This window comes from Malus domestica, chromosome 08, assembly GCF_042453785.1.
Source record: "Malus domestica chromosome 08, GDT2T_hap1".
Classification (NCBI taxonomy): domain Eukaryota; kingdom Viridiplantae; phylum Streptophyta; class Magnoliopsida; order Rosales; family Rosaceae; genus Malus; species Malus domestica.
This window is the reverse complement of record NC_091668.1, coordinates 10,252,738-10,277,164: the sequence shown is the minus strand read 5'-3', so window position 1 is coordinate 10,277,164 and position 24,427 is coordinate 10,252,738. Positions and strand designations below refer to the sequence as shown.

Below are 24,427 nucleotides of genomic sequence, written 5' to 3'. Positions count from 1 at the left end.
ATGTGATATATTTGAAATAAGACGCACCAATTACGTCGTAATAGGCACCATATACGATTACAATAGGGTCCACTGCACATAATGCAGCACTAAAAGGCAGCATCCTTGTAGATTGGTGATGTGTAATGAGCCTGCTTTTAACTGTTTCATGTAAGGCTAAAATGTACGATTATAAAAAAAAATTGAAACCTACTGCAGGGGTATTACAAAGTAAATGTTTTGTTTCATATTTCATATATTACGTAATGGGGCATAATTAACAACAACATATATATATATCTAAATGGGCAGGGGACTCTTGATTGGACAGATGAAATCACATTAGAATTGGAGCCAAAAATTCGGCGGGTTTGTGAGATGAAGATGAATGATAGATGGAAGGATTACAAGGCAAACCTCAAGAAGGCATACTATACTCCATGCCTGCACTCACCATCAGCGGAGAGGTTCCATTGTCAAGATGGCCGGGTCAACCAAGGGCAATGGAAATTGTTAGTACAACTATGGGACACCGGACATGCTCAGGTACCACACACAGTGATCAAATGTTCTTGCTTGTTTATACACCATATATGGTTGATTTAGTTGGGAAATTATGTGAATGATAAATGTATGGATTGTATGTATTGGAAATTAGGATGAATTATGTTTTCACATAGCCCCACTAATGCATGATACAATTGACATATGTAGAAGCGTGCTACGGCATCTAGAAAGAACAGGAAGGCACTACAAATATATCACACGACTGGAACCAAGTCTTTTGCGCAAATCAGACACGAACATGTAAGGATTTTCCTTCAGTTTTGTGTTATGCTAACTTAAGTACAGTTTAGTGCACATGGAATGAAGGTGCTGGATGAAAACAATCTCATGAAATATCTGGTCTATTGGTTATTTGACATTTTATGTTAACAGGAACAAGTGAATGGAAGCAAACCGGACTGCATTACATTCTTTACACTAACACATACTCGGAAAAATGGGGAACCAGTGGATGCTCGGTCAGCTGCAATAATTGTAAGTATGCCATCAATTAGCAGCTGATACAATGTTGATATTCGATGTAGGTGATATATATGTTTCCGGTTTGTAAGTATGCCATAAAAAATTGTTAGTATGCCATGGTGTCCTATAGGAGGCGATATATATAAAAGGTTTGTGGAATGTGAACAATCAGGTGGTTTGTAATATTTTATACGCAAACTCAGTGAGACAAAGAACATAATGCAGCAACCGGCTGCATTAGTGAATACACTGAAGTAATGAAAGAGATAAGGGTGCATATGAGTTTATTGGTATAATGTTTGTTTGAACAACAGAACAATCACTAATAGAACTAGTATTGTTGAGAAACATGGTTGGAATATATTTGATTTAGAAGGCTATGAAATCGATATAGAGTTCATATGTATATGTGATTAATCTTCCCAACTACTTGCAGGATGAATTCAATACAAAGTTGAAACTGTACGCAGATAGGAATGAGATCATAACTGAACAGGTTTGCCATAATGTGTACGCTGATGTATTGGGGCCTGAGAAATACAACCGTGTAAAAGGATTTGGGACAGGGGTTGTGTGGTCTGACGTGCCGGGCATTAGAACTGAGAAAAGAGGGATTTGTAGAGAAGTTGAAGCAATTACAGTAGCATATGAGGAACAAATAAAAGCTGCTAATATTGAAATTGAGAGACTTAAGATGGAGGCAAGTGAGAGAGAGGAAAGGCAAAGGATTGAGCAGGCAAATGTGGTTGCACAATTGAGGAAAGAGCAAACTGATTCAATGGTGGTACATAACAGACGGATGGAGTTGGAAGTGGAGAACATGAAGCGTGAACTGAGGGCTGCAATAATGTCCGCGCCGATGAGGGCTGCTGATGCAGGCATTGTGGAACCAAACCGAGTTGATGTGAGTGAAGCTTGTGTGACTAGAACTGAACAAGGGACTAGTTTAAAGATCCAGGCAAGTGGAGAAGTTGAAGATGACGGCTTTGTTGTGCTGCACAATAACGGCACAGCGGATGAGATGGTCTATCGTCCATGCATGGTGAATGTCACTAGGTTCAGTAAGTGATAAGCTAATTGTGATCATTCCTGTGATTTTTGCTTGATGTAAATAGTACAAATGCCGTAGGGAAGGCATAGATCCAATGGGGCGGATTTTGTTAGTTCAGTTGCTGTTGGTGGATGTGCATATGTACTGTTGGTTTTATAAAATGTAATCTCCTCACCCTTGGGTAGTTGGATGTGTTGGACAACAAACTTGAATGTAATATGCTTCCTTGAAAAGGGACAAACCTTGTTATTATTCCGTATGGGATATAAAGTGTGGTTGGTTGTCAATGTGATGCCTTTTGCAAATTTAATATAGTTGTGAAGTTTATATTAAGAAGATGAGTTTTAATGTAGTACAAAGCAATGATTTAACAACCATGTAATACAATTCGAACATAAAGGTCATTTGGAATGCTATAGATTCACACCATTGTTGGTGCCTATACTTTAAAAGCCACTCATCCTAATAGAGACACATAGGATTGGTGGGTGTATGAGTATGAAAGCCACCAATGTTAGTCTCAAATCTAGCCACCAATAAGAGAGACAATGACATATTTTGCATTTTACAATTAATTATAAAATATAAAAATGGTGTACTATTCACATACCCACCAATGCAATATTGGTGGCCATTGTTACAATGGAGTCCTCTACATAGGCCACACTTTTAGTTTAGTGGGTGATTGGTGGCCATAAAGGTTTGCCACCAATGTGAGTGGCAACACTTGACAATAGCCACCAAATGAAAGGGTGGCTTATAGCCATAATTCTAGTAGTGCTAAGTCATGTTGCTCTTCTTCATTTTGGTCTGTATCTTTTAATTTTACAATTCTAATTATGTCTATTTTCTCTTTTTCAGATATTTTTAACTAATTAGTTGTCTTTTTTTACTCTTCATTTGTATGCATAATGACAATATCTACCACACTTGTAACATGTATTTTTACTGTGATTTTTGGGATGGATTTTATGAACTGGTATTTTAGACCAGTTTTTCCTAGGTTTGCTTTTTTCATAAAATTTACTAGTATCAAAATTCTTGTTTTTGTTTTTCCTGTTGTGTCTATAGTAACTTGTACTTAGGTAATTTTCTATTCTTTTCTTTTTACTTGAAGGGGTAACAGGGGTTAGCCCGTATTGTTCACAAAATGTACCTAACTCATATTTAGCTGCTCTTTTATCCTTGTTGACTTGTTTAGTTATTTTTATGTCAGTACACATTTTTAGTCCTTCTTTTTGGGTAATATTAATTATATTTCCATAAGTAATGATATTGTATGGTATGATACCATCTTCATTAACTAATACTTGTCTGGTTTTATATGCAAATAGATTTAGTAATCCGTTAATAAATTTTTCTTTCCAAAAATATATTTATATCATCTGCCACTCAGTCCTACAGTCTTGTGGTATTCCTCTTCACTTGGGAGTGAGAAGTCTTAGGTTTGAACCTCGTAAATGGCAAATTCAATACCAAATTAGGTTGCCCATTGTGTGGCTTAGTCGAACTCCCCCTCCCCTTAATGTAAAAATATATTTGTACTAAAAAAAGTATCTTTATACCATCTAAAATGACTCAAGGTAGGAAATCTTAAATTATTAAGTTGATCATGTATTCTAGAGGTTACATTACTTGATGTTCCTATTAAATGTTCTATTATTGACAAAAATAATGTGTTGACTGAGTTTGGGACTCCCATACCAATTCTTTCACCAAAAATAGGGATTCCAACTTCATTCTATTTAACTGCATGTTTAATAGCTAATTTGGACTGTTCGGTGATGTGTTTTTCTGTAACATTCCTGTGAATCTGGTTGCCAAAAGGTCAACGACCTTTGATTGGCTAAGGTTATAGCTAATAACATAACAGCTTGCAATCATAGACATGTGTTGTAACTTGTTTAAGATTTCTTGCTCAAATAAACAATCTATGTTCCATACATAGAGTTTATCCGCATATACGAAAAATTAACTTTGTGAATTTTTCTTCAAATTGGATATCCGGAGGTGTTGGCCTGAATACCAATTTTTTGTAAGACTGGATGGGTTTACTTTGCTTCTATTCATGATCCTCTTTAATTCAAGATTTTGAAAGGCTTCTTCTAATCTTTCTATCGTGCTTAATTTACTGTCATCTGACTCAGAATTTATAGAGGTTGTATCTGGTTTTGATTCTTGGTGTTTTTCTACGAAAACAGGTTTTTGTTCTATTTTTAATTCTTTGAACCTCTTATCAAATTTTCACTAGTGAAGTTTAATTTTAGGGCAATTTTACTAGAGAAAGCATCAGGAAATTCCAGTAAAGGTTTTTCCCTAGCTGCTAATTCCTGTTTTGGAAGTTTATCTATTTTATTTTCAATTTTGTTTAACTGTTTTTCTATAAAGTTTAAACTTTGGTTAGTAAAATTGTTTTGTTTTATGCCTCGTTTGACTCCAGCCTCGTCTTTTGGGATATTGTACGAAGTCGCACCTTGAGTGTTTGAAGTATTGATTAGGATAGTTTCTAGGGAACTTTAACGAAAAGCACCCGGTACTGTTCACTTTAACGAAAAACCACATTTTTACACTAAAAAGTCAATCCTGGTACTATTTACTTTACCCTTTATTTTGTCCTTATCATTAAAACTCAAAGTTTTCAAGCCCTTTTCATTAGTTTTCCTTAGTTTCTAGTGGGGAATGACTAGTTGAGACTAGTCTTTTGTCTTGTTTAATTCAATTTTCTTTCGTGATGACTTTAAATTTTTTCTCCGATTGATAATGTTCTTCAATAAAATCAAAAAACGGATATATCTATCCTATGTTTTGTCACAAAGCTTTTCCAGCTTTTAAAAATACCTAATCTTAGTTTTGGAGGGTAATTTTGTCTATATAATTCTCTTCATGGTATATTTTCTTCTTATTCTATGTCAGCATTTTAGTTTTTCCAATACATTTTTAGATGGTTTATTTAAAACTAATAGTTGAGGGTTTATATTTCATTCGAAATCAATTGCTAAAAAGACACTAGGCACTAGTCGGACGGCGGGTTAGGGCCTAGCGCCTAGGCGGGCTCTAGTCGGGCGCCTAGGCGGATTAGACGGATTTAATTAAATCTATTATATTTTGTGTAAACAAGTGTCTGTTTATACTTAAAATATATATGATTTCATCATAAACTACAAAATGGAATGAGATATATTATGAGCTATTGGAACATAATGAAAACATGGGGAACAAGTATATAATGTGTGTTCCTTTAAGTATTCAACATGTCTCTTACAATTTATTGAAAAAATATAATGCAAAATGAAAGTTATCTATTTTCTGTCTAAGTGAGTCTCAATCTAGGCTGGTCTGGACGAGCTAGGCAGGTGCCTAAGCGGTCTAGGTTGGCGCCTCCGTTATTAGATCTCACATCGACCAACGGAGAGGGGGTGATGTGCCTTATATGTACATGCCCACCTCCATATATCACGAGGCCTTTTAGGGACTCACTGGCTTCAGATTCCATTGGAACTCTGAAGTTAAGCGAGTTCAAGCGAGAGCATTCCCAAGATGGGTGACCCATTGGTAAAATTCTGGTTTGAGTTCCCAGAAACAAATATGTGAGGGAATGGTAAGCCCAAAACGGACATTATCGTGCTACAGCGGAACCAGACTGGGATGTGACAGAATGGCATCAGAGCCACTTTGCCGTTCGATGCGAGTGTGCCGATGAGGACGCCAGGTTCCCTTTAAGTGGGGGTGGATTGTTATATCCCACATCGACCAACGGAGAGGGGGTGATGTGCCTTATATGTACATGCCTACCTCCATATAGCACAAGGCATTTTGAGAACTCATTAGCTTCGGATTCTATCGGAACTCCGAAGTTAAGCACGTTCGGGCGAGAGCAATCCTATGATGGGTGACCCATTAGGAAGTTCTCGTCTGAGTTCCCATAAACAAAACCGTGAGGGAATGGTAAGCCCAAAGCAGACAATATCGTGCTACGGCGAAGTCGAGATTGGGATGTGACATCAGTAGGTCTAGGCGCTCTTTCTTAATTTTTAAACGCTTAGGCATTAATCGAGGCGGTGACCAACCGTCTAGCGCCTAGGCGGCGCTAGACGGGGATTTTCAGAACAGTAGCCATAGGTGATGTTGGTTCGTCCTCAGAAGGTTTAGTTTAGTTTGACTTTGGCTTGCATAACAAGGTTGACCGACTTGAGAAGTTATTTTTACTGATTTAAGTTTCATATTCATTAATTAATTTTCCAATTCATGATCACAATCTAAAATGTCAATGAAGGTTGATTCTAAAAATGAATTTTTAACTAATTCTTTATCCTTAGTTGATCGACTTAGTTTCATTTTTCAGTGTGACCTGGTATATGACTTGTTACTATATAAATAGTGAGATATGTATGTTAAAGTTAATAACTTAAAAAATACAATTTCCCACCATTTATATAAAAACACATGGTGTACCACTTATATCTCGATCACAACAAAAAATTTCTCCTTGAGATGGACACTAAATCTTCTAGGAGGATTAAAGTTGATTCTTACCGTGCTATCAAAGAATTGTTGTATATTTTCTAGGTTACATCGACCAGTTTACTTTTGTTGGTTAAAGACCAATTTGAAGGTAGACTAATTTCTGACCATTTAATTGCTCTAGGTATTCTAATGTTACCATTTTTCTGATTACTTTGGATTCATAACGTTTGATTTTATTGGGCTCTTATTTATGGCTTGAAAATTCATATTTGTGCGCATGCACTTGTAATAAACTCTATATATTGAGGCTAGATGCTGAACTCCTACAACTTGGTAACCAGAAGTTTTCACATTTAATGTGAGTGCTTTTAAAATGAAAGAACATCTATCTAACTCCCTTAATTCAAATCCACTAGAATAGAAATTTCAAAAATAATTTTTTTTCTTTAGCCTGAAAAATTATTATTTTTCAAACTTTTGGGTTTTAATTATTTTCAAAAACATGATTTTGCTCATAGTACATCTACTTTAAATTTCCATGATCACAAATGAAACACAGCATCCAAAATATCCCCTGTGAACTCTTGGATACAGTTCATACTCCACCCGCCCCGAGGCCCAACCCAAGTTGGTCCGATCCATATTATCCAATGCCAATCATTCACGCGCTTAATCATCTAGATTAGTGACTACTTATCCTATTCGGATCATTATTTTTGGATTATGTAAAAGAATTTATGCCCTAAGACGTCCATTCACATCTCTAATTTCAGATCTACCGGGTCTCAATTTGTTACATATTCAAATAATAATCAACTTCATGATAAATACTTCTTTCGAGATGTGACTGTTTGAAAATGTAACCTAAATTTGATATCTACTACTATCACACTAGTATAAGTTCAATATATTGTTATCACATGCATGAGTTTAGTATATTGAACTCATATATTTTTCGACCCACTGTAACGTCCGATATGTATTCGAGTCTAATATATTAATATCAAACACACTTTTTTTAGCCTACTGTAAAAGGCCTAAGAAAATATTACTTTTAAAGTATGCTTTATAGTATTTATTAATATTCATGTCATGTCCACTTGCATCACATATCTTCACCGCTTAGCCTTCCTCACACAAATTCTTGTATGACAATAAGGAATATAAATACACATATCACCATCTCTCTCTCTCTCTCCCTCTCTCTCTCTCTCTCTCTCCTTGTCTTGAATGCTGATTTAGTCCCGTAGTATGCTCATTCCTCAGCTTAACACACCCACCCCCCCCCCAGCCCCAGCCAAAGCCCCACCCCCTTGATCAACACACAGAAAATTAAGATTAGGAAGTAAAAAACGAATTACACATTCTAAAAAATGGATATGACCCTCTTAGTCCACTCCATAATTCAAGGAATCGTCCTCACATGCCTAATCTTTCTCTGATAAGAGAGAGAGAGAGAGAGAGAGAGAGAGAGAGAGAGAGAGAACACCTTGATCACCACTAACTCTGTATCATCATCAGTTTAATCCCCTCTTAGAACAGTCAAACTTAGACTGATTAAGAGACTCACATATTCCCAAAACCTACATCTCCCCTCCCGAATGTTTTCCTCTCACTTTTCTTACTATTTCCCTCTTAAACCACACTCTTTCATTCACTACCAATTCCTCTGCTAGCTTCTTCAACTTTTAATTCATTACTTGTATTTCTGAAGTAAATTAATTTGTTACATATCGTCATTTAGATGTCCATGGACTACTACAACACAAGAGAATTACAAGGCAAACAATCCAATGATCCTTATTTCATTGACAAAATGAGCAAGTCCTCTTCATCCCTGTCGGCTTCGTCCTTGTCAGCATCATCACCATCACCATCGCCATCATCTAGAGATTCTAGACTCGTAGTGTGTGCTCCAGGGCCGGTCATCGTAGGTGCAGGTCCATCAGGGCTTGCAGCAGCCGCATGTCTGAAGTTAAAAGGTGTACCAAGTATGATCCTGGAGAGATCCAATTGCATAGCCTCCTTATGGAAGCTTAAGACCTACAACCGCCTTCGCCTTCACTTGCCGAAGCAATTTTGTGAGCTACCCTTCATGCCTTTCCCTAATGATTTCCCAACTTACCCTATAAAGCAACAATTCATTCAATACCTTGAAGATTATGCTACCAAGTATGACATTAGGCCACAGTTCAATGTGACCGTGGCCAGTGCCGAGTTTGATCCCACGCTCGGGTTTTGGCGTGTGCGGACAACGGGAGTGAAGGGTGATGATGAGACGGAGTATGTGTGCCGATGGTTGATTGCCGCCACCGGTGAGAATGCAGAGGCGCTGGTGCCGAAGCTTGAGGGAATGACTGAGTTTAAAGGCCCTATAAGGCATACAAGTTCGTACAAGAGTGGTGAGGAGTTTAGAGGGAAGAAAGTTTTGGTTGTTGGTTGTGGAAATTCAGGCATGGAGGTGTGCTTGGATCTATGTAATCATAATGCTAGGCCTTCTCTTGTGGTCAGAGATACGGTAAGAACTCTCTCTCTATCTCTCTCTCTCTCTCTCTCTCTCTCTCTCTCTCTCTCTAAACAAATGCCATTAAAGTGTTTTAAGATTTTTGGTGCCCTTGAGTTTTTTAGTATTTTGTTTTTAACAAGTTTTAATTTGTGTATATTTGTATATAATCAGACCCCATTTTGGAGAAATTTGTACTCTTGGCTAAAAAAAACTCAAGCTGCTTATAACTTCAAGATTCAGCGGTTTGTTCAAAGTCGATTAAACATGAATATAAAACCCTATTTTAGGCAAAACAAAAATTTCTTTGGTCTTTCACTTTCTTGGAACACCCAAGCATGCGTAAAATTGGTCAGAAACTTGGGCTCTCTCATACTTTCAAACCTTTTTTTTCTTTTCTCAGAATAAAGAAACATTAGTGCCCTTAATATTCATTCGTCCCTTGGCATATGAAGAAATTAGCTAGCCAGAGTTAGCTAGGCAAAGTCCTAGCAAACTACATGAAATGGGACTCACCCATCACCTCCATGCTAATTTTTTATTGCCTTTCTTTCTTTTTGTGCACTTTTGAGCTTTTTTCGAGTGTAATTTTAACTTTATAATTTCGTGTTTTTTTTTAATTGATTAGGTTCATGTCTTACCAAGAGAGATGCTTGGAAAGTCAACTTTTGGGCTGTCCGTGTGGTTGCTCAAGTGGTTGCCCATTCGACTTGTAGATCGGTTCTTGCTGGTTGTGTCTCGTCTGCTTCTCGGCAACACCTCTCAACTCGGATTAGACCGGCCGAAATTGGGTCCCTTGGAGCTCAAGAACTTGTCTGGAAAGACACCTGTCTTAGACGTTGGTACACTGGCAAAGATTAAAAGTGGAGACATACAGGTACTAAGTTTTTTCATCAAGTCAATTCTCAATCTCACTTTAATCTTCTCTTTTTCTTTTAATTTCCTCTTTGCCAGCCATGGCCTTTTAATATTTACACAGTACTTTTTCCAATGATGGTACCTAGATATGCCTTTTGATGTAATAGATGTCCCACAAACAAGTAAATTTTCTTTTTCTCTAGTCAGAAAGTTTAACATATTGTCATACGGTGATTTGTATTTACGTATAACTGTGTTTAACTGTGTATGATAATAAATATTTTCACCATAATTGGACAAAATATGCATGGAGCTCTTAGAATCTTGTTTAATATATGTTATCAGTTTAGCTTCTTTTGCTTTTTATTGTATGTATAAATGTCGACTCAGTTCACTTTCCTGATTTTCTATCTTGTTATACTATGTGATATTGTAGGTATGTCCAGCCATCAAGAGGTTAAAACCTCACGCTATAGAATTTATTGATGGACGAACCGAGAAATTTGATGCCATTATATTAGCAACAGGTTACAGAAGCAATGTGCCCATTTGGCTAAAGGTACCAATCCCACTACAATATGTATTATTGATGTTGATTCTTGCATGAACATGTCGTACAAATATATATTGTAATTTGACTATATATATATATATATATATATATAAAGCGTTTGCCTGACAACGTAAGTCTACCAAGAACATTTTACCCTAATTTTTACATAAAGGGAATATAAGTTTAGCATTTACCCTAATTTTCACATTTATGTTATTGCAGGAGGGTGATATGTTTTCAAAAGAAGATGGGTTACCTAGAAGGCCATTTCCAAATGGTTGGAAAGGTGAACGTGGGTTATATGCAGTGGGGTTTACCAAACGTGGACTACTTGGTACCTCAATGGATGCCAAAAGAATTGCTGAAGATATGGAACGGTGTTGGAAAGCTGAGGCAAAGCATTGTACTCCCTTTAACGCCTAACTTTTCCCATCGTCATCATCATCATCATCATCATCATCACACTGTGACGATTTTGATTTGATGAGCTAATAACATCGAGAATGCAGCTGGGAGACAAAGCAAGAGAGAGAGAGAGAGAGATTTCGGTTGGCCAGGAAACATTTTACCCAAGGATCACCTCTTGGACTGTTTTTGGTGGTTGGTGCCATGTGCAAAAAAAGAAAGTAGTGATTTCTGCTCACTCCCTCTTAATTCCAGTCCTTGATTTTGTTTGCTTTGTTCAATCCAATGACTAAAAATAAGAAAAGTATGCATGAAGTGAAAACGGTGCGCAGAAATCATTTCCGTAAAAAAAAAATGTTAGTACCAAGAAAAGGTTGAAAGGGAGAGAATTAGGTCCATGATTCCTTTATTTTTGAAATTGAAAAGAAGCTAGCTGCAGAGCATTGGGAAAGAGGAATTCTGAGAGAGAAAGAAGCATGGTGTGTGGTATTGATTTTGCAAGGTGGACCTCATCAGCTTCTAGCATGTACACTTCTACATTATCATTGTTATTGATCTCTAATTAGGTATGACTTTTTATAGAGGCAGAGAGATCAGTGATACAGATTAAGGGGTAGGATTTGGTATTAATTTTCATCAATGTATGCATATGATTGTGGTTTTTTTGCCTGTATTTCCAATGGGGTTGGGATGAGAGAATTGAGAGAGTAGTATTAACATTGATGTAGCTAGGGTTTTGTGTGTGTGGTTATTCTTTCTCTTTACCTAGCTAGGGTTTTGTATTTCTTTCTTCTTTTTGGATTTATTTTGGAGGGGTGTAGTGTCTTCAGACAACTTCAATGGAAAATTTGACTTGATCCACCGACAAATAATGAAAATCATTTCAACTAACTTCAATTTTTTTACCGTATACTCTTTTCCTTTTTCGTGGGCGAACCTTAGCGCAACGGAAATATTGCTCATTTGTGATCAACATGTCACGAGTTCATCAAGTGATGGAAACAACCTCTTTGTAAAGTAAGAAAAAGGCTACGTTTCTCCCACCCATCCCCGACCCTCGCAAAATGGAGAAACTTGTTAACTTGGGTATGGGTAAATAGGGTAATGACAAAGTTTCCAAAAATATAAAAAATAAAATAGGGTAATGATAGAGCGATTAAACTTGGAGACAAAATTTGTAAACTAAATTATGTGTCACCAATAATAATGAGCACATTTATTAATATTTAAGTAATAAATCAATCATCAATTTTCACATTTTTTAATTTCTAAAATTTTATTTACAAATTTAATTTCTTTAGTATTATGCACCAAACTTTTTGCTGATTTTTATTACTGCTGGCATGCAAATTTCGCTGTCAGAATGATTTCGATCCCAAGTAGAAGATTGGACCACCACTTTTTCAATCCAAGATACATAAAATAGGATCATCATACCAGAAAGTGTTCGAGAACCCACGTTTTTAATCATAGCACTTGGATCAAATATGTATATGTATATATGTGCTAACAATTATTAATCAACGCGATTACAGTAGTTTGATCATGTTTTTCCTAAAGGAGCACTGCATACAGCTAGCTAGCCAGCCCTCACTTACTGAGCTTTATGTTATTGTGACAGTAATTAAAATTTTGCCTAATTGAATTATTAGCCTATGTGGTAATAGGGTAGTTGAAAGATAACCACTGTGGTGAAAAGAATTAGGATTTAAGTCTCTATGGTAAAATCTATTAGGATTTAAGCTCAAAATTGAAAATTCTGTCAACTCTCCGTTAATTATTAGCACGTGAGCCACACTTACGAAGCTAAAACGAAACTATCCGTTAATTGTTAGCACGTAAAGCTTACATGTGAGGCTAACATTATCTTTTTAGCCTCATTTGTGAGCCTTATGTACTAATAATTAATGGAGATGGTGAAATTTTCAATTTTGGGCTTAAATCTCAACAAATTTCACCACATGAGTTTAAATCTTTTTTTTATTTTTTATCACAGAGGTAATTTTCTGACTACCCTATCACCACGAAAACTATTTATCTCATTAAGCCATTATTACTTTATACTAGTAGGCATGCGTATATGCCATTTTCTCACACTTGAAATGGACAAAGAAAGAAGCAACTATCGAGCTCTCCACATCTTCTCGAATGATCAAAAGCAAAACAAATCTCATCATAATCAAACTTAGAGAAAAATGGGGTGGGTAAGATATATATATATATATATATATATATATATATGATTGATGAATCCAAATAGTAATTAAGCATGACAAAATCATGTCACTATAATCCCGGTGAAATTGGGTAAGATTAGAATTTACCAACCCCGATTGTGTTAGACTTGAAGAGTCTAATTAAAGGATATCCCAAAATACATGCGGTATGTATCATATAACAGAAAATATGCTATCATCAGTTGTTCTTGTATATAGGAATAACATATGTCAATAACTGACAATCATTGATGAATTTAATCCAAAAACTCAGAATCCCAACCAGATTAATTGTTAATAATGTTGAGTCCCACATCGGGTATAGAAAAAGAGAAATAATAGTTTAAATGTCTTAACCTCACTCCAACTAATATTGAGGCCTTTTTGTGGTAAAACCTCACTTCTGACGGATTGTGTAGATGATTTTTACCTAGTTGGGGACAATATCGATGTTGTTGGCTGGTCTCTCTGATAATTCGACATGGTATCAAATCCAAGGATCAAATCCAAGGACCGGGCCTATACTGTACAGCCACGTGATGGATGGGTCCCCTTAGCCCCGCGCGATGATGGTGGGTCCCTTAGCCCAACGTGTAGGGTGAGTCCTCTTGGCTCCGTGTGGTTGCCGATGTGTGGATCTCCTATGTGTGACCTACTAATTGGGCCCCATGTGAGGGGGCGTATTGAGTCCCACATCGGAATAGAAAAAGAGAAATAATAGTTTAAATATTCAACTAATATCGAGGCCTTTTGTGATAAAACCCCACACCTGACGGATTGTGTAAAAGTTGGGAACAATATCGATGTTGTTGGAAGTGGGCATTTGGTCTGTCTCTCTGATAATTCAACAAATAAGCCCTCAACTAAATCCTTCATTATCTAGAAAGGATCAATCTCTCATATCAACGGCCACTTAATACTATAGCCTAGTAGTATTCCTCTTCACTTATAAGTGAGAGGTCACAGGTTCGATTATCATTAAAGTTGAATTTGAACCACATTATTGCTAGCCTAGATATTATCGTTGTTAATAAAAAATTAAAAAAAATTAAAAAATTAAAAATTAAAAAAAAAAAAAAAACTCATGTCAAGGGGATCCCAACTAAATTGTCAGCATTTTTGCTCTCAGCTAAATTCCTTGGTTAATATATCACCAATAAGATCCACTTGATCTATCTGACTAATTACAGTAACTTCTATAATCCTTAAATTGCAGGATGGAACCATATATATGGGGATGGTTCAAAATTCAAATTAATGTCGCTGCATGTCAACAAAAAGAAAGATAGATGTCGTGATTATCGTTATTGGCAATTTTCACTTGGTCTAGTAATTCACAGTCTTCGTTTTGTTAAAAAAGTCTTGAATTCAAATATTTGACGAAATTATTTTCAACCATACCGACACATGCATCTAATTTGGATATCATTGAAACTTCAATATAAATAAGGTTTTGGTTTTATCTATTCACGTAAAATAGTCGTGCCAGTTTCATATATTGCTACTAACACGAAATTTTTATATGATACCGTATCACCACGTCACTTGTGATACTGTCATTGAAAATAAGGAACTTTAACGAAAAGCACCCGGTACTGTTCACTTTAACGAAAAACCATATTTTTACACTAAAAAATCAATCCTGGTACTATTCACTTTACCCTTTATTTTGTCATTATCATTAAAACTCAAAGTTTTCAAACCCTTTTCATTAGTTTTCCTTTGAAAATATGCCATATGTCCTTTATTTTCACAGCTGGATTTAAAACCTAGTTTAATCATTTTTAAAATATAAATTAAAGATAAAAACGTCAGAAAAGGAGAAGAATAAAAAATAACTAATGCCACCTCGACAGCCCAGCACAGTGGCGAAGCTACAGAGGAGCAAAGAGGGGTGGCCGCCCCTCCCCTCGACGGAAATCAAGCCCAGGAGCAGTGGTTCCGCCCCTCTGGTCCTTTCGGAAGTGAGCAATCCTGTCTGGTTCTCTGGTTTTTGGTGCTCTGCAACAATAGTTTCTGTTTTCTATTTTTCAAAACCCAGGCCAAAATGCCTCGTTTGGACTTGGGCAAAGAAAAAAAAATTTAGTAGAACGGTGCGTTTTGGTTTCTAATAAAAGGTGTGACAGTAGGGACCATGCATTGTTTTGTTGTTTAGTAGCACGTGATCATCGAAGCCTTAGCATTAACATCCTTCTATTCTTCTTTCTCGTGGGATTTTTGAATGATTTCAAGGCTGGATTTTTCCTAATAATTTCGATATAGAATTGAAACTATGCATGCTAGCCAGATAAATATTGGTTTACGCTTTAGTAGATAAAGTTTTTTTTTTCAATAAACTATGTGTCTCAATAAACTACGTGCCTCAATAAACAATTGCGTATCATCAATATGTTTTTACTAACACATTCAACGTACTTATGCACCCATTACATATGTACAATCGACCAAACCACATGTATGCACCCAATTATTAAATTCGTCATAGAGTACAAGAATATCATTTTATTATCACTAAGTTCATCATAGTGTGGCAGTTTGTAATTAATATTAATAAATTATGAACGTCGTTATTATTTTCTACTATTTAAAAGGATTTAGTTGTTTACGTTTTTTTAACCTTGCACCCATTTGAACCCGTCCCTCCTCACGCCAATTTCTAGCTTCGCCACTGGCCCAGCAGAACCCTAACTCGCGATGCCTCTTTTCGTCACATCGTCACCCCCCCCCCCCTCTTCTCTTCTTTTCTTTCTCTCTGGTCTGCTCTCTCCCTCTCTCATCTCATTTATCTTCTTTTTTTCTTTTTGTTAAGTTATAAACTTATTAAGCTATAAAAGACTTCTAAATAAAATCTTATAATGATTCAATTGCACATATAACAACTAAACCATTATAAAACAAATATGGTGGGAGATTGCCGGACTGCCTCACAGGGTGAGAGGTGGGCAGTGGTTCTTTTTCTCTGACATTTTTTTTTAAGTGATAAAATTGATTCGAGTCCAACTATATAAACAATGAACACAAGGCCAATTTTCAATAAAAGTATCGCAAGCCGATAATTTCTCGCTACTAACCAATAGAAAAGTTATGCCTACATATATAGCCTAAGAAATTATTTACCTTAAAAAAGGCAAACTCAAATTCGTGGGTTTTCTTTTCCGGTTTGCATGTTTTATTGCATTGCAATTTGCGTGGGAATAACATATATGGTACGACGTTGTGGGAGAATGCATGAGTTGAGTTTGACAACTCATGATGATTACAAGATGCATGGAAGGATTTCTTCCGACCGAATTGCCTTGATGAGGCAACACATACAAATCGAATCTTATGCTGCTTCACAATAAGGACACTTCATCCTCCACAGTCAGAGAGACAGAGAGAGAGAGAGTTTTCAACGTCAATGGGTTGTGTTTTTCTTCTGCAATCCCATTCAAGGCAAGAGATTGCGAATGGCGGTGTGGCCCATGAGATCTCAAATGTTGGTGGCCACTGGCCCGGGCCCCTTTGGAACATTATTTCCTCCGTAACCTCTTTTTTTACTGTGTTGAATTCATTTTTTGTCTATACTTGTAGATTGCATGAGCCACATGAAATATCCTTTACTGCAAAATTAGTTTCGATGCAAGACTTTTTTTCCAGGAAATTTCACTCTCCAACCAAAAATTAGGTTCAACGTCATGTATGTTGTTGAGAGTTGTCACACATCGGTGAGGGACAAGGTTTGCTATGTGCTTATATGATCTTGGGCTACTCCAAACATATTGCCAAAATGGTTTTTATGGTTGAACCTCAATTTCATCATGGAATCAGAGCAGGTTGTCCTCGTGTGAAGCCAAACGATCATACGCACTCCACGTCACCCTGTTGTGCTGTCCACGTGTAGGCTTGAAAATCGGCCACACGTGCAGGGGCGTGTTGAGAGTTGTCCCACATCGGTGAGGGACAAGGTTTGTTATGTGCTTATATGGTCTTGGACTACTCTCCATATTGCCAATTGATTTTTTAGTGGAACCTCAATTTCATCATATGTATCTACATCTCATTTAGTTGAGGCCACAAACTATGCTTTTGTCCGCCAACCTAATGTAATGAGCTAGCTTTAGTTTGTATGCTAGATATGATTATATGTTTTAGCGTTTGAATCTAAAAGTTGTCAAACTTATAAATTCATGGATTAATGCATGGTGATATGAGAGGGTAGTTTATTATGGATCTTTTAAAAATAAAACAACAATAAATCTAACGGTAATTTAGATAAGTTTAGACATAACAACTCAAGTATTAGTACTTCAATTAGGGTTAAAAACACTTCCAAATTATGAAAATTGCTTTTATTAATATTTGGCACGAAATAGACACATTGCAATATGCACTTTAAATATGTATTGATTTACTCTAAAACAAGTCCATAATCATATGGATAACACGACTCAAACAAGTGACTAGTGTTGTTAACTTATTATTCTTTGTAAGAATATAGTGTTCTTCTTTATTCCTCACTTCTCAATAGTAGAAGAAGTCTCAAGTTTGAAATCCCCTTACCATCATTGGTAACAAAAACGTTCCTTTCTTCTTTGTTAGAATATAACGTTCTCCTTACTTAACTATAACGGATTTAGAATGACCAAATATGAAAGATGAACTTAAATGACCTTATAAGAGGTATACGAAATTTTAAAATTAAAAAAAAAGAAGATTATTGTTGCAGTCCTATCGGATTAGGAATGTAATTATGTAAATCCTAGTATATCTAGGAGTATCTAGTTTATTCCTATTAGGAGTTGATTACCTATTAAGAGATGTAATCCTAAAATGGTAAGGATTCTACCTATCCTACTACTATAAACAAAGGCATAAGGGGGTGATACAACACACACACCTCATAATTAAATCTCTCTCTTTCTCTCTTGTCGCCGCCGGCCCCCTCTCCCTCTCTGCCCTTTATACAATTCAGTCAAATAGGCCTATAACACATTATCAGCACGCTCTTACCAGAAGCTAAGAAACTGAAGGATCGTAGGAGGAGGCTATCTTCTACAAATTCAAAGGCTTTCAATCGTTTTTTGCCAATCAGGTTCTTCTAAAATAAATTAAGATATTTGAAAAAACCTTGAAGCATGAAAACATTCACCATGATGCATGAACTCCCTATATTTATATTTTCCTTCCAATTATATATATCGTATATATGTTCATATATTTTGTCAATATATATAATTGTTCATGCATTACGCATATATGCTATGTGGAATTGTGAGTCAAAGAATTGAAATTAATTTAGAAGCAATTAGGGTTTTTAAAACCCTAGAATTCGAAAATAAATAAATAAATCTGGAATTTTGTGGCACCGCCGTAGCACCAGCCATGTGGCGACAAACCTTTGGATGACGTCTCTAATGCCTTGGACCTAGCACGCAGCCCTTTGGGCTTGCTACTTCTCTCGGAACTCAACCAGGCCTCTACTTGGGTTGGTTACCATACGAGCCTGCAGCCTTAGTCCAAACCCAACCCAAACCGTATGCCAGCAACATGATAGGCATGTCCCTAACACAAGCTTGAAGCTCATGCTCGTCTACAATAGCCTTTTTGGCTTGCTGAACTGGTTTTTAGTCTCGGCACACGCCAGCAACTTTGTTGCTGGGCTTAGCCTTAGCCACGACCCATGCCATCAGCCAACCTATGTGGCTGGGCTAATCCCTGAGGCTGGGGTTTCCCTTCACACCCGCAAACTTTTGGGCTTGCCCCGTGCATCTCACCCGGCCCACAACACACCAGCCTTTATGATTGGGTTTACCCAGATCAACTCGTGGCCTGCAGCCATGATTTAGGCTGCTTCTAGTAGCCACCGGAGCCCAATAAACTCTATAGGGCCATACCCTACTCACGGCACCTATGCCCACCGTGTTTGGGCTAAGGTTTTGGCATTCTAAACTAATTTTAACCCGCATGTTATAATTATTTTTGCTTCTACGATCGAACCCGAATAGTCTTAATATATTAAATTAATTAAAGTGACCAGCAATCCATTAATCTGACAATTAATCCAAAATTATTAGCCTGAAGCCCATTTTTTGGCATTAACGATTCAATAAATTATTTCGTTTCTTTGAACCATTGACTATCTTTCGTAGTCCCGAAGCACTCACACTTGAGTTCCTAAAGCAATCCACAAATCCACTACACTTTATTGCATATTGTATTATGTTTTCTTGCAGGTACCCTTATACGAACTAAACATTCATAACTAAATCGAACTTGTAGTTTCAAATTTAGTGCCTTTGAAAATCAAAGTTTTCATGCAAAACTTACCACATGAAACTTGTAGCTTTCATGCATAAATTAAACCAATACATGTCTATAGAACCCAAATGTTCTACAATGTATGTCTATGGCTTTCCATACGACTAACCACGTTTTGTGTGTACCCTCTGTTTAGGGACATGTCGAACTTGAACAAGCTCGATTTCACCGTTCTGGAAGTCTCTGGAAGAAACTACCTAAAGTGGGTTCAAGACGTGAAGCTCCATCTTACTGCAAAGAGTCTTCGAGCTACCATCGAGGAACCACTCAGAAAGCTACTGCTATGATCTTCATTCGAAGACACATTCATGATGCACTGCAGACCGAGTACCTCGTAGAGGAGGATCCCTGTACCCTTTGGCTCACCCTAGCGGATCGCTTTGATCACCAAAAAGACATTTACTTACCTGAAGCAGGACACGACAAGCAGCATTTACGCTTCCAAGACTTGAAGTCTATGAATGAATACAACTCTAAAGCTTATAGAATCCAATCACTGCTTAAGTTCTGTAAAGATGACTTAATCAAACAGGATATCTTGGAGAATACCTATTCGACCTTCAATGCCACCAATATTGTCCCACAGCAAAAATATAGGGCATAGAAGTTCACCAAATTTTTGGATTTGATATCTATTCTACTTCTTGATGAAAAACAGAACCAGCTTTTGATGAAGAATCATCAAGCTTGACCTACTAGCTTGAACGCCGCACCTGAAGGACACGCGACAAATTTTAACAGCCACAACCAACAAAGATCCTGTTGTGGCCGTGGAAAAAGGCAGCAAGGGCCATCATGGGCCCAAGGTCCACCGAACAGAGGCCTATCCAAGGTACAAAACTTGACCCACAAATGCCAACCCCTTGCCCCGAAGGCCCCAAACTTCAAGAATAAGGGAAAAGCTACCGTTCAATCAGATTCCATTGAAATGGACATGTGCAATCATTGTGGATCAAAAGATCATTGGTCACACATATGCCGAGCTACCCACGAGGCTATTGCCAAGTATCATTCCCGTCGTGAGTCTAACGTTGCGCATGTAGAACTTCTCGAATATGCTACTACATCCATGGAGATTTCAGATTTTCAAGAGGCATCCACTCCTATGGATGAATAACTTTTAGACATGTTTTTAGGGTGTTTTAACCCCTAGTGGCCGAACCCCTCCCTATTTTTAGATTTATGGTTTAATTTTCGGACAATTTTTCTAAGTCTTTGGAATTATTTGTTTGGTTTTGGTTTGTTTTGAACTATGGACAATTATTTTATGGATATTATTTCTCGAATTGATTAATTAAATGAATGGAATTATATTTATGCATGTGACCGATTCAATTAATTTATTTCTAGGTATAACTAGTGGGGAAGTTAGTTGTTTGGCTGATAGTACAACCACACACACCATATTGCGTGAAAACACTATTTTACTAACTTCGTACCTAAGAATGCACCTCTGAAAATCCTCTCAAGCTCATCCAACCTGATATAATGATACAAAAAGGCTCATATAATGTTATCCAATGGTACTGAATTAACTATTAAAGAGGCACTCTATTCTCCACGTTCCGAAAGAATGTTACTAAGTTTTAGAGATATTCGAGATAATCGATATCATGTTGAAACCACTGAAGAGAATGGTTCTGAATTTTTTTGTATCACTTCTTATGAATATGGCCAGAAGCATAATCATGAGAAGCTGGAACGTCTCCCAAGTAGGTTGTACAAAACAACCATTCGAGCCCCCGAGACACACCATGTGGCCGGCCCTAGTGCTAGGTTCCAGGACACTCTCTTGCTTTGGCATGATCAAATGGGACACCCCCGGACGAGATATGATGTGCCGTACCTCAAAGTATTTCATGGGCATCACTTAAAATCTTATCCCGGCCATCCGCTTTGCAAAGCATATTTCCTGAGGAAGTTGAACATTCAACCTTCAATTACAAAGATTATTCACGACCCCCCTAAATTTCTTCAGAGGATTCAAGGGGATATCTGTGGACCTATCCAACCAACATACGAACCATTTAGATACTTCATGATGTTGGTTGATGCATCGACACGATGGTCACATGTCTGCTGATTTTCCACACATTATGTTGTATTTGTGAAACTCCTAACACAAATTATTAAGCTTAGGGCTCACCACCCTGACTATCCGATCAAGTCGACTTGACTGGATAATGTTGGATAGTTTACGTCACAGACCTTTGACGATTATTGCATGTCTGTTGGGATTAAAGTTGAACATCATGTACCCCACGTTCACACCTAAAACGGCCTGGCAAAAGCTTTCATAAAGCGTATTCACGATAGTTTGAACTTTGGTTATGAGAACCAATTTGCCGGTATCTGCCTGGGGCTATGCAATATTGCACGCAGCTATGTTGGTTCGCTGGAGGCCCACCGCTACCTAACCTCATTCACCGTTATAGTTGGTTACTGGACACGAGCATGATGCCTCACATTTACGTGTGTTTAGGTACGCAGTTTATGTGCCAATAGCACTGCCACTACATACCAAAATAGGTCCTCATAGAAAAATGGAAATCTTTGTCAATTATCATTCATCAACGATTATATGCAACTTAGTGCCCTTGACAAGAGACCCCTTTACCGTATATTTTACGGATTGTCACTTCGATGAAACAGTATTCCCGTCGTTAGGAGGAGATAAGATCACTAACGTTCCTGTAGAATGTCGTAACTTGTCGTGGATTACTCCCACTATGTCTCATTTAGATCCTTGCACCCCTCAGTCTAAAGCTGAAGTGTGACGTAATCTAGATCTTCAGAGCATTGTTCAAAGCATGCCAAATGCTTTTACTGATCTAGCTAAGGTGACGAAATCACATATACCCGCTGCCTTGCAAGGATAGACATACTTAACATACACCAAACAACTGCTGTGGAAGCCCTGACTGACCCCGAAGGTGGGGTCGCCGCACCTCCCACACGACATGGTACATTGGATATTAGTCAATCACCTGCTCCTACCCTGAAGAGTGGCAAGTCTCCCAGTTCAAAGGATTCACAACCCCGATAGAGGAAAACAGCACAAACTAATGACCTTGGTTTGAATTTGATCATTGCTTACTCATTCGTTCCAACGCATGAGGTTATTCTAGATTACGGTGATGTCTTAAATGAGATAACCCGGTCTCCCGAGAATCGCGAGATTTCAGTCTATTACGCAATATTGGATGAGGTTTGGAATCGAAATGAGATGATTGTCTATGATGCATTCGCGTATACCATTACTTCTGTCATCATGCTTAGCGATGACATTGAACCACGCTCCGTTGATGAATGTCGATGTAGAACGAATTGGTCAAACTGGAAACAAGAAATCCAGGTCGAACTTGATTCGTTCACGAAACGAAGGGTATTTGGGCATATAGCTCTTACTCCACCACATGTGAAACATGTGGGCTACAAGTGGGTTTTCGTGAGGAAATGTAATGAGAATAATGAAATAGTACAGTACAAAGCACGCCTCATAGCGCAAGGTTTATCTCAACGCCCTGGGATTGATTACGAATAGACATATTTCCCCGTAATAGACGTCATAATGTTATGCTACCTTATCAATTTGGTAGTTTTCGAAAAACTAAATATGTAGCTTATGAACATGGTAACCGCGTATCTTTATGGGGATCTAGATACAGAAATGTACATGAAAATTCCAAAAGGACTTCTATCGACTGGTTCAAATAGTTCTAGACCATAGAATGTCATCTCGATTAGATTGAGGAGATCATTCTACAGATTAAAACAATTCGGACGGATGTGGTATAACCATCTGAGTGAATATTTGACAAGTCAGGGTTATGTGAACAATGAATTATGCCCATACGTGTTTATTAAGAAGTCACATTCCGGATTTGCTATCGTTACAGTTTATGTCGACGACATGAACCTCATTGGAACTTCCGCAGAGCTTGAGGAAATTGCCACGCACTTGAAATCGGAATTTGAGATGAAAGATCTTGGGAAAACTCGATACTCTCTCGGCTTGGAGATCGAGCATTGTTCGGATGGAATCCTAGTACATCAATCGAACTATACCCAGAAGGTGTTGCGACGTTTTAATAAGGATAAAGTGTAGCCTTCAAGTACTCCTATAGTCATTCGTACTCTAGATGCTAAACGAGATCCCTTCCGTCCAAATGAGAATGAGGAAGATTTTGGAGCCTGAAGTTCCATACCTAAGTGCAATTGGTGCTTTATTGTGCTTGGCTCAATGCACTAGACCAAACATCTCATTCGTTGTTAATCTTTTGGCTAGATACAGCAACGCGCCTACACGTAAACATTGGAATGGTGTTAAACACAATTTCCGTTACTTCAAGGGTACTGATAGGAGCATATTTATGCAACTTAGTTAGCTTGTTTCTTGGCATTTACTTAGTTTAATTCTAGTTTTTTTAGTACTTTAAGCTATTTTCGTGTGTTTGTAGGTTCAAATAACAAAGTTAGCAACAAAGTTCTATTTGGAGCATTTTGAAGCATTTTTTGGCCAAGATTGGATAGTGCAAGCATGGAGACATGAGGATAGACGTTTTTGAAGATTTAAAGGCTAGAAATCAGCATGTATGTGTGCAAGTGTGTTGACCTACGACTACAAACATTCATCCACTACACCCATTACATCCACTCATTACCAAACATTCATCCACTACACCCATTACATCCACTCATTACCACAACACTCACCCACTACACCCATTACATCCACTCATTATCAAACATCCATCCACTACACCCATTACATCCATTCATTACCAAACACTCACTCACTACACCCATTACATCCACTCATTACCACAACACTCACCCACTACACCCATTACATCCACTCGTTACCAAACATTCACCTACTACACCCATTACATCCACTCGTTACCAAACATCCATCCACTACACTCATTACATCCACTCATTACCAAACATTCACCCACTACACCCATTACATCCACTCATTACCACAACATACACCACTACCACCTTAATTAGATGGTGATCCTCTCCCTAGCCTATAAATACATCCACCATTCACCATAACAAGG

General features: G+C 37.5%; 1 protein-coding gene and 1 long non-coding RNA gene across 2 annotated transcripts; both read left to right on the top strand.

Moving 5' to 3' along the window:
- The first annotated feature begins 296 nt into the window (after positions 1-296).
- On the top strand, positions 297-1,010 carry LOC139198204 (uncharacterized). Its single transcript, XR_011583478.1, has 3 exons — positions 297-525; positions 694-786; positions 919-1,010. It is a non-coding gene; the product is annotated as an uncharacterized lncRNA (long non-coding RNA).
- Positions 1,011-7,817: 6,807 nt separating this feature from the next.
- LOC103441186 (indole-3-pyruvate monooxygenase YUCCA6-like) lies at positions 7,818-11,733 on the top strand. Its single transcript, XM_008379894.4, has 4 exons — positions 7,818-9,041; positions 9,655-9,903; positions 10,321-10,443; positions 10,660-11,733. Exons 1-4 carry the CDS (start codon positions 8,268-8,270, stop codon positions 10,858-10,860), a joined length of 1,347 nt encoding a protein of 448 aa, XP_008378116.3. The 5' UTR covers positions 7,818-8,267; the 3' UTR covers positions 10,861-11,733.
- The last annotated feature ends 12,694 nt before the right edge of the window (positions 11,734-24,427 follow it).

Coding starts and splice junctions, on each gene's coding strand:
- LOC103441186 (XM_008379894.4), top strand. CDS start 8,268: ATGTCCATGGACTACTACAACACAAGAGAATTACAAGGCAAACAATCC. Junction 9,904..10,320: donor TTAAAAGTGGAGACATACAG/GTACTAAGTTTT, acceptor GTGATATTGTAG/GTATGTCCAGCCATCAAGAG. Junction 10,444..10,659: donor ATGTGCCCATTTGGCTAAAG/GTACCAATCCCA, acceptor ATGTTATTGCAG/GAGGGTGATATGTTTTCAAA.